Source organism: Ceratosolen solmsi, unplaced genomic scaffold (assembly GCF_000503995.2).
Source record: "Ceratosolen solmsi marchali unplaced genomic scaffold, CerSol_1.0 scaffold30, whole genome shotgun sequence".
Taxonomy (NCBI): domain Eukaryota; kingdom Metazoa; phylum Arthropoda; class Insecta; order Hymenoptera; family Agaonidae; genus Ceratosolen; species Ceratosolen solmsi.
In genome coordinates, this window is record NW_011948421.1 from 5,425,027 (window position 1) to 5,436,026 (window position 11,000).

At 24.6% G+C, this 11,000-nt stretch overlaps 2 protein-coding genes across 2 annotated transcripts in view; one reads left to right on the forward strand and one right to left on the reverse strand.

Moving 5' to 3' along the window:
• tral (LSM14 family protein trailer hitch) overlaps nt 1–2,571 on the reverse strand; it is a 9,740-nt gene extending 7,169 nt beyond the window's left edge. Inside the window, exons 1-2 of the mRNA XM_011498596.1 lie at nt 2,415–2,571; nt 890–1,044 (exon numbers count right to left, since the gene is read on the reverse strand). Of these exons, the coding sequence (XP_011496898.1) occupies nt 890–1,044; nt 2,415–2,535 (276 nt within the window). The 5' untranslated portion in view covers nt 2,536–2,571. The remainder of the gene's footprint in view (nt 1–889; nt 1,045–2,414) is intronic.
• A 3,681-nt stretch (nt 2,572–6,252) lies between these two features.
• Nucleotides 6,253–10,677, forward strand: Cyt-c1 (Cytochrome c1). The gene is made up of 8 exons (XM_011498597.1): nt 6,253–6,410; nt 7,941–7,988; nt 8,125–8,273; nt 8,623–8,755; nt 8,882–9,046; nt 9,606–9,719; nt 9,806–9,940; nt 10,490–10,677. The coding sequence occupies exons 1-8, from the start codon at nt 6,339–6,341 to the stop codon at nt 10,598–10,600; spliced, it is 927 nt and encodes a 308-aa protein (XP_011496899.1). The 5' UTR covers nt 6,253–6,338; the 3' UTR covers nt 10,601–10,677.
• The last annotated feature ends 323 nt before the right edge of the window (nt 10,678–11,000 follow it).

Genomic DNA, 11,000 nt, shown 5'->3' on the forward strand with positions numbered 1-11,000 from the left:
CCTTTATGACATTAAAATTTGTTAACAAGTATATCACAACAAGTTATACTTTTATATGAATTTCATTAGAATTATGTTGCAGAATTTCAATATATAAACATTTATATTTATAATTTAAGATGTTAAGTATGCCGATAAGAATTAAACTTTTTAAATAATGTTTAGTATATATTTCATTTTGTAAAGAAGTATATAAATTAAAAGTATTAAATACTCTGTCATAACTGTGTGGAAGTTTCATATATGTTTTCATGACTTTTGTGATATTTCAATCTTATTTCATTTTTATTTTTTATTTTATTTTATAAAACAAATTAATAATAAATACACTTGATTTTAGAGACACGTAAATTTTACGTAATTAATCTTTTATTTATAAAATTAAAAGAAATATTATGGTATTGTTTTTTAAATGTGTCATGTATATAAAATAAATTAAAAAATAAGTATTAAGAATTTTTTTCCATAAATAAGTTATGAACTTTAAATGTTTTAACTCTTATATGTTATGAAATAATATAATTTATAAAAATTATACATTAAATTAGTATTGCAAAATTTTTAAAATAATATGATTAATGTATATATCATATATAAATTGTGATTTGAAAAGTAAACTTATATAATTAGTACTTTTATTTTAATATTTTTATAGCATTTATATAATAGAAATAAGGTTAAAAATATATTAATAAATAATACTCATAGCTTAAAATATAAGTATTATAATTTTACTCATTATTATACAATATAATTAAAATCAATAAATCACTATTATAAAAATAGTTATAAAAAATATTAACTTATTATTATAAAAATAATAATATAATAAAAATAAAAATTGGAATACATTTTACATTATTTCATAATTAAAAAAATATTATTTCACCTGAACAATAGCTGGATCATTGGGCAACGAGCTAACATTGTTGACAACTCTAATGTCCTTGATATCAGAACCACGAAATAGAATGTATTCATACACTTGATTTTGTGGTGCTACAGGGAATTGGGTTTCACGATCTTCAGTACCAAAAGATTTGACTAAAACATAAGAATATACAATATATTGAATTTTCATTAATGGCTTTAATTATTACAATTTTTATATAAAATTTTTTTAAATTCATTAATTATAGTTAATTGTAGCATTTTTCATACATAAAATGTCAACATAAACTAAAAATATAAAACTTTGTTTTACATTTTAATTATTAGAACCTTTTAAGATTATCAAATGAAACTATATTATTGTATAAATGGAATTCCAGACAATTTCAAATCAGCCAAATTGGAATATTAACCAAGGTATCATATTTTCATATTCAAATGTATAAACTCAAATCAATATTTAATGTAAAATTTTGTATACACGTATTATAGACATGGTCGCTCAAGGAGAATGAAATAACACAATGTAAACATTGACGTATTCATAATAAACATTGCAACGATTTATACGATTTTTGTTTTAATTTAAATTAATCAAGTTCAAATTATGTATTTAATAATTAATTAAAAACTATAAATCTACAAATTTCTGCAACATTTATAATACGTATAAACTGAAGCATATTTTAACTTCATTCAAATTAAATGTTATTAAGTTCAGCTTTTGTATACTACACTTATACATACATATATTAATGCATGCTAAATGTGTAGGTATCACACTGCGAATATTCATATATATATATATATATATATATACATATATGCAATGCACATGCATGTACGACTGCGCATACTCATATATATTAATTAAAAAAAAAAAATATATATATATATATATGACCATAAATAGGTAGTAAGAGATCATGAGTCTTGCACATTGGCTAAAAATTTTTTAAAATTTACGTTCCTAACATTAATTAAATTCAGGCTATAAAATTCAATTAAAAAAAAAAGTATAATTTTATTTATTAAATGAAATTTAATCTAAAAATCAACTCAAAGTTTATTTTAAACGCATTAAAATGTTGCACTTAGGCATTGCAACAATTACGAGGGAAAAAACGTTTAAATTAATTTAATCATACTAGTAGTCGGAGTTAATTTTTTTCATTTTCACTTCGTCTTTTTTTTATAAAGCGAAGCGTTCATACTTAAGTAGCGGGTTAAGTGATCCTGCGGACATCGAAGCGTGTAAAAAGCGACAGAGCGAAATAGAAAGAGAGAAGAAACCGGGGAAAGATAGACTCGGGGGATACATATTCTAGTTTGAATCTCTTGGCAAACTGTGGGACAAACTATCGAGTGACTAATACTCGTAATTGACAGGATGATGAGAAGAAGCTTACGATAAGCCGTGCGGCATAGACAGAACAAAGCGTCGATTAAATACGCCGCTAGAGAAAACATCGCGTCCATCTTGGAATTAAAGCGTTTCGCTGGATATTTCGATAAGAGCTTACCGTTGGCCAAGGCGATGGTACACTCTTGAGGGTCGACGGTAAACAATCTGCCTTCATAACGAATGTCAGCCTTCGATATCAGGCTTATCTTCGAACCCAACTCCGGCCTTCCTGGGCTCATCTTTGCGGATTCCTCTCGCGGCGGGCACCATATGACAACGACACTGTTCGTGACGCACCAGCTGGCCCCCCCTCTTACACCCCGCGGCAAAACTGACTTTCGTTGGCGAAATTTCTCGGACTGGTGGCGCTACACGTGAGACCGTAAACAGCGTTGCTGACAGTCAAATGAGCCGGTCAAGGTAGCTACCTCCATAATTGTATGGAAAGTCATATTTAAGGAACACTTTTTGTTTCGTTTTAATTTAAATGTGAAATAATTTTAATTAAATGAACACTTTGAAGTATTAAACTTCCTGAGCAATTTTAATCCTTGAATATCATTTAAACATTCCATGAACTTGGAACATATCAATAGAAAATCTTTGATTGTATTATAATTTCGTTTAAAAAATTCTTTCGAAAAACCCTAATGGCACCAATTAAGCGATAAAGCGATATATATTTTTATTATTATTTTATTCAAAAGTTTCTGGAGTAATGAAAAGTCTTGAAAGGATAGAGCATATATATTGACCGGTATTATGACTAGTTTTTAGTTTTTAGGGAGCTTGCTAGAAATTTAAACACACTGGTGGCGAAAAGCTTAGCTAAAATATATGGTGGCTGATTCAAAATAAAATTATACTGAATACATATTTAATTATTAAATGTATCTCATCACCGTCGTAATAATATTTAAAGAAGTAAAAGGTTACATTTATTTTACCAAGTATTACAAATCTATAATATATAAAATTGAATTAAAGGTAAACAATATAATAAAAAGCGCGATCAATATAAATTGCATATTTTTTTGCAAATATCTGCCACGTATATGAATTCATGAGATGATATTCATAAAATATTAAATACATACACACTACATGCTTTGATTAAAATTCATTTTCAATATAGCGTGTAATTTAAAGTTGAAAAATAATAATATATCTTGGTGATAATTTGAAAATTATAATTTATGTGTTCACATGCACCCCAAATTCTACTTTTAATAAGTTTAAACGAATGATTGTAATCTTTTACTTTATTATTTCATATATTTTTTCATTTATAATTTTATAATTTCAGAATAGCAGATTGAATGGCAAATATAATGTCATAAAATTATGTAGATATAAATAATATCTTCAGAATTAACACTAAATTTTCTTTGCATAAACATGCATTCTACAATTTTATTTAAATAGAAACTACAGTTATTATAAATAGTATAATTATTTAAAAAGATTGCAGAGAAACTTTTTATTCACTTCTTTTATTGATAAAAAAAAATGTATTTCTTTAAAACAAATTAGGTCAAGATTTTAAGAATAAAGATTCTAAATTCATTTTTTCTCTTACATTAATACTATTTGTCGAATTTAATAGCAAAGTTTAATAAAAAAGCAATTCGTGTGTACATTTAATTAGCAAAATAGATATTGCGAAAATAAATATTAAAAATCAGACTTGTTTTTGAGATTGTTTATTTAATTATGTATAATTATTTTTATAATTCGATTATAATATAATAATACTTCTAATCTTTAAATGATAAACATATTGTATGATAAGTTTCATAAATACATATATTTTATTATTTAGATTTTATATACATTCATATGGTTGAAGTGCAGAAGAGAAAAGAAAAATTCAAAAGAATTTCCAAATTTCATTATGATACAAGTATAATAAATGGCTATGATGAATAGAGCTGAAGAGTTAATTGCTGAACTTTTAAAAGTAGAATACAATTTTTTTTTCTTTTAATTTAAAAATAAATTTTAGTAGTGCCAATTTTTATTGAAAAATAATATGATTGAAATTCAAACACGAAATAATGATATGACACAACTCCGAAATGATTTTCAGGAATACACTAAATATTAAACATTATAAAATCTGTTGCGAGTACAAAAATCTACATAGTTTTTTTCTTTATAACTATTATTTATAATTTATATGATTACAACAGACATAATATAAAAATATGCATTTATATACACGCGAAACAAAAGGTGCATTATATAGAAAAATAATAAAATATATTAAAATTCCAATCAAATTTTATATTCCTCTATTTTCAGCTCATTTCATAATAAATTTGAGAACCTATTAACTTTCAATTGAATGTATTATCTAAATACGGCTGATAAATGCCCAATAATAATATCCAATCTCAACACGTTTTCATTAATAAATAATTAATTTATAATTTTATAATTTGTATCCATTATTACATACGTCTCTAGCTTAAACAATATCTGTATAAGATTTATTGTTTTATTTTAGTATTTTCTTATATTATTAATCTCTTATTTAATACATCGAGTTAGTATTAGAATATTTGTAGATACTTAAATGAAATTAGTACTATAAATAATAAATCATAAAGTTCGGTTAGTTGAAAGGATTTATCCGAATTTAATAAGTTTCATTTGTAAATCTTAGATATTTTTAATCATGTGCTTATTGTATATAAATATAATGTATCAACATTCAGCACTGTTCAACTATTTATTACATAGTTTACATTGTTTTCATATAACATGGATAATATTTAATCTTTAGGTAATTAAGAAATTACTTTTTGTGACAACGCATAATATTATTACTTGGAATTTGAATTCTGTGTAAGTAAAGTTTAGACTGATATGAGAATGAATAGGACAGAGCATTGATACATAATTAATATGCATTTTATAGAATGAAATCACATTATAGTATAATTTTTTTATTTTACAAAAGTTAATAATTAAATTAATTAAAAATAATGAAATAATAGAAAAGTTTGTTATTAATGAATTATATTACATTAATTTGTATATTTTGTCTACAATGTAGTCATTTAATTATTAAATTCGATACATTTATAGCACATGATATTTAACTCCCTTTAAATAATTTTAAGATTTGCATGTTATAAATAAGACGATACTAAGCTTTTATTATATATATTATTTTATTATATTAAAACAACAATTTGCCGGATTAACCAAGATATATAATAAATGCACTAATTGCATTTTAATTACGAATTTCATTACTTATTAATAATAATTATGCAGAATTTAGTCGCCCTTAATGCTGACATTATAGAATAGTTGATTCTTTAGTTATAAAATTCTAATAAAAATAATATATAAAATACAGCACTTCAATATTATTATAGGTTATGTTTTTAAATACGAGATTTCTACTAAATGAACCACATGTATTATTATTGGCTTTTTATATTTATTATATTAATATTAATGTAGACTAATATCAACATGATTTTAATAGGAAAAAAATTTATTTACGTTGTTGATGAGCTATTTCAATTTTACCGTGCCATTCGTTTAGTCATTTGTTTAAAAAAAAAAACGCTTCGACACTTTAATTTTCAAATATAAAAATCGACTTGTAGCGTCAATAATAGCATTCTTGCACAAAAAAATAAAACGTATTTTATCAAATTTGTATGTATATGAAGAAAGATTTTATCGGAATTGAGTGTTGAATGAATTAATCCCATTTCGTTATATTCTGTAATTTTCTTGTTTGGTGGAAAGCGCAACAACGATCTAGCTGCATTCAAAAAAACCGGCGATCATCACGTGCCTAGATTCTGTCTCCATTTTTTTTCGAAAATCATAAGGAGCTCGGTGCGGGCATTGAAGTCGCTTTGGCGCAAGCGCACGCGGTTAAAGAAGAAGCCTGAGAAAAGCGTACGACTCGCTCAATTTCTAGTGTGTTGTCACGCACACACGACAAGGAGCCGGCATTTAGCGCTGATCGCCAGCGCTGTATTCCGGTCGGCCGCGAATCACACCTCTGGCCAAGATGGCGGCATCCCTGGGACGGATTTGTCGATTAGGCCTTTTAAAGCCGTCGAGCGGCTCGTTCTTCAATCAGGTAAGCCACAGCAGGACTTCAAAGTCGGCGTAGGATGGAAGTGTATTTGAACGAGACACGGAAGGGTTCCATTCTTAATTCCATAAAATTTCGCGACTTCCGATGAGTTGAATGCGAGGTGTCGAATAGAAAAATGACCCTTTTTTTATTGCATGTACCTTATCACACCTTGTCGGCTGCTGAGAGAGCCAATCATTTTTATCTCCATTGCGGTTACCTAGCCAGGGCTTTCCTGCATCCTGAAAATTTCCCTAGATCGTGAGTGGGCCTCCTCGACGGAACTTATGAGATTATAGCTCTGTTCGAATTTCTTTGGCGTTATGTAACTCGCGAGGGCAACTATGAAAAATCTGTTCATTGCACACATATATGTGATCGTATTGAGTTACTATTTGTTTTGTAAGCATTTAGTTTATAACGCTCTGATTCTATAAATCATCATGCTGGAGTCCGAGAAAATTGATATAGCTTCTTAGGATTTTCTTTGAAGTTTTATGAACGGATTCAGCGAATTTTTATAGCTAAGCTTATATAGAGCAGAGCTCTAGTTTACATTTTTTGGACGGATGACAGAATCTTTTATGTAAATTTTAGTTATTCTCATAGATGCAATAATTTTATCATTGTCATAGTTGCAAAGGGATAAACTACTAGCAAATAGAAACATGCTTTGATTCAATTGTCTTTATCACAATGAGTTATGTCATTCAAACATTTTTAATCAATTGGTGCTAGTTATTCTTAATTCTAATTATTGACAATACTTAAATTTCTTACATAAATTGACAGCAGAACATTAATAAATTTTCTGGCTATTAATATTTTCTAAATTTTTAAATTTTATTATAAAGGTGTATGTATTAAATTTATTTTTATTAATAAATATATTGATGTAAACATTCCAATAATCTATACTTCTTTTAATGAATTTTTTACAGGACTTTTTTACAAGTGAGTGTTTACAATAACTTATTAACAATTATTAATTATCATATTTTCATTCTTTACAAAAAAAAGAATTATTATATAAATGCATGTTTTAAAAACAATATAAATTCCTTTAAAACACATACAAAATCACTGTATAGAATCACTATATTAATTTATGTTTAACATTTACAAAATAGAAAAAATTTACACATATTTAATCAACTGTTGTCTAAATAATAACTTTAAAAAAATGTGACATTCTTAAAAAAAGTTATAATTAAATGATAAAATGTAGATGTCAACTCTTCTATAATTAAATTTTCATGTTTTACTTCTATTATACACTATTATTTATTATATGGGCTATATTTATTTTATCATATAATTTTTAAATATTAATATATATATATATATATATAAATATATTAATAGATATATAAATATTGATTATAAGATCAAATTTCATTTTTTATTTTTATTTATAAATGTGTTATTTTTAAAATGTAGTATTTAATAATAATATTAATAAAATGTTCACTTGAAATAAATTAATTTAAAATGCTTCAAATTAGCATTATTTAATATACAATTTGTTTTCAGGCCAGTAAATTTTCGACAACGAAAGAATGGTCCAGAGGTCGAAAAGTGGTAAGTTTACTATCTTTTAACGAAGATATTTGTTCTCTTATCATTATCATATAAAATTAACTGATTTTTCCCATTATTTATTAAACACAAAATTTCAATAAATTTATGGGGTATGAATAATAATTTTCTATTGCAGATGGCAACATGTGTAGGTGTTGCTACTGGAGGCATTGGAACTCTTTTATTTACTTTAGATCAATCTGTAAAAGCTGTTGAAATAATAGCACATCCACCTTCATATCCCTGGAGTTTCTCTGGGATTTTTTCATCTTTAGATCATGCTAGGTTAATACTATATTTTTTCAGAATATACTATACAAATCTTTATTTCTATTTTTCTATATATTTTAAAAGTTATTATATTTTTCTTTAGATTACCATTTATTCTAATAATTCAAAGATAATATCATAGAGATTATATATCTATATTTTATACAGCAAATTCAAACATTACATTATATTGTATTTAGTTGTCAGATCGTTAATAAATATTATATTTAATTTACTAGTATCTTAATTGTTTAATTGCTTCAAACTTTAATTTTAGGTATTATTATTAATGGCTTTACTACTAAATTTTATAATTAATACATGTTAAAAATATTACATAAACATGTATAATTAATGTTTATAGTATTCGACGAGGATGGGAGGTCTACAAAAATGTTTGCTCTGCCTGTCACAGTTTAGAATACGTTGCATTTCGTCATCTGGTAAATGTAACTCATACAGAAGAAGAGGCTAAAGCTTTAGCTGAGGAAGTTCAAGTAAGTTTAATTATTTATTCATAATTTTTATTGATATTTATAAATATTTAATATAAAAATGCATTATAAAAAATTTATGGTTACTTTTATATTATGTTGAAACTTGAATTTTATTAACAATACTAGGTACAAGATGGCCCGAATGATGTTGGTGAATATTTTATGCGCCCTGGCAAGCTCTTTGATACTATGCCATCTCCATATCCAAATGAAGAAGCTGCTCGAGCAGCAAATAATGGTGCCTATCCACCCGATCTTACGTATATTATTAATGCTCGACACGGCGGACAGGTACTTAAAATTTTACTTTATGCTTATATAATTTTATATTTAATATAAACGTAACATTGTAATATAATTTTTGGTTGTTGTTATTTAAAATTTTTTATAAAGATTCTATAAATTATGAATATTATTATTCATATTATTATTTTGACTTTTTTAATTATTAAAAATAAGTAAATTATTGATCTTATTTAAATCGATATTTTATAAATTACATTTTATACCAATTTAACAGAAAACTGATCTTTTTATTTTATATATTTAACAAAATAATTATTCTTATTAATAATTAATAGTTATTTAAGCATGTATAATATAGAAATAGGTTGGGTAATTTAATAATTTTATAATTGCTACAATTGTTTAAATTTTATTGTTTTATAAATTATAATTTTTTTTTATAATGTTATTGATAACAAATTAATTATTACACTTTAATAAAAAATAATTCTCTAAAATTTTAATAAAAGTACCTGAAAAAATTATTATTGTTAACATTATATAATATAAAGATATATCAAATAATGACTTAATAATAACAATAATAATTTAATGATAATTTTAGGATTATGTCTTTTCATTATTAACTGGCTATTATGAAGAACCTGCTGGAATGAATTTAAGGGAAGGTCAATATTACAATCCTTATTTCCCAGGTGGTGCTATTGGAATGGCTCAGGTTAGTGTGATACACTTCTATATAAAAAATATTCTAATAAAAAATTTTACTAATAATTTTTATAAAATTTTTTATTCATTTTAAAGCCAATATACAATGAAATAATAGAATATGAAGATGGAACACCAGCAACAACTTCTCAATTAGCCAAAGATGTTGTCACATTCCTTGTGTGGACTGCAAATCAAGAATTTGATGAAAGGAAGAGATTAGCTATTAAAGTAAGTTTTTTCAATACATAATTATATAAATTTTAAATAAAAATATATTGAACAAAATTTTTTTAATTATGTATTCAATAATATATATTATAATTGAAATAAAATATCATTCTGAATAAAAATTTAATAATAAATAAAATATATTTATTTAAGCAATTAAAATAGATTTTGGTGTACAGAAATATAGAATCGTCAAATGATATAATTATATTAATTTCAACTCAAAATTGAATAAAATAATAGTAGAACTTTAAAGCTTGTGATTTTAAGTTATCTTAAGTTATTCTGTGTAAATTATAAATAGTAAATTTAATTTTTTAATTTTAATGTATGTGCTTTTTTATGTTTATGTTAACATTAATATTGAAATACTCATATAATTAGTAATCGTATAAACATATTATTAAATCTTGATTGTTAAAATTTTATAAATCTTGTAAAAAGAATTTAAATTTGGCAAGCAATGATTTTTTTTAAGATATTTGCATGTAATTTTGGTTTATATAATCTTGTAAAAATAAGAGATATTCAAAATATATATTTTTTTAGGTTATTGGAATTACTGCAATTTTATTATCCACCCTGTACTATATCAAGAGACATAAGTTCAATCTCATTAAGAATACCAAATTAGTATTCGTACAGAAGAATAAAAAGTAGTAAAAACTCTATCATCTATATTTAATTCTATTTGATAGCTCACAGAAATTGCTTAGAACACATGGTGGTTCTGGTTACGATGTGTAGTTTTATTATAATTTTAATTAATTCAATTCAATGAAGACTATTTCAAACATCTGCGTCATCGTTATTTCATCAATGTTTGGGATTTTTCTAAAAATGAAAAGAACCAAATCTGCGCAAATGAATTAACTTGTACAATGTACATATAATAATACAAGCAATGGAATCATTGTTTTGTCAAAGTAAATCATTAATTCATCTAAGCAATATGTTGTTTTAAAATTTTTTTAATTTTTTAAAATAGAAAATATTGGAAATCAGAATTAATGTAAATTATCTTTACAATTTTAAAGAATAATTCTTAACTATGCTAGTG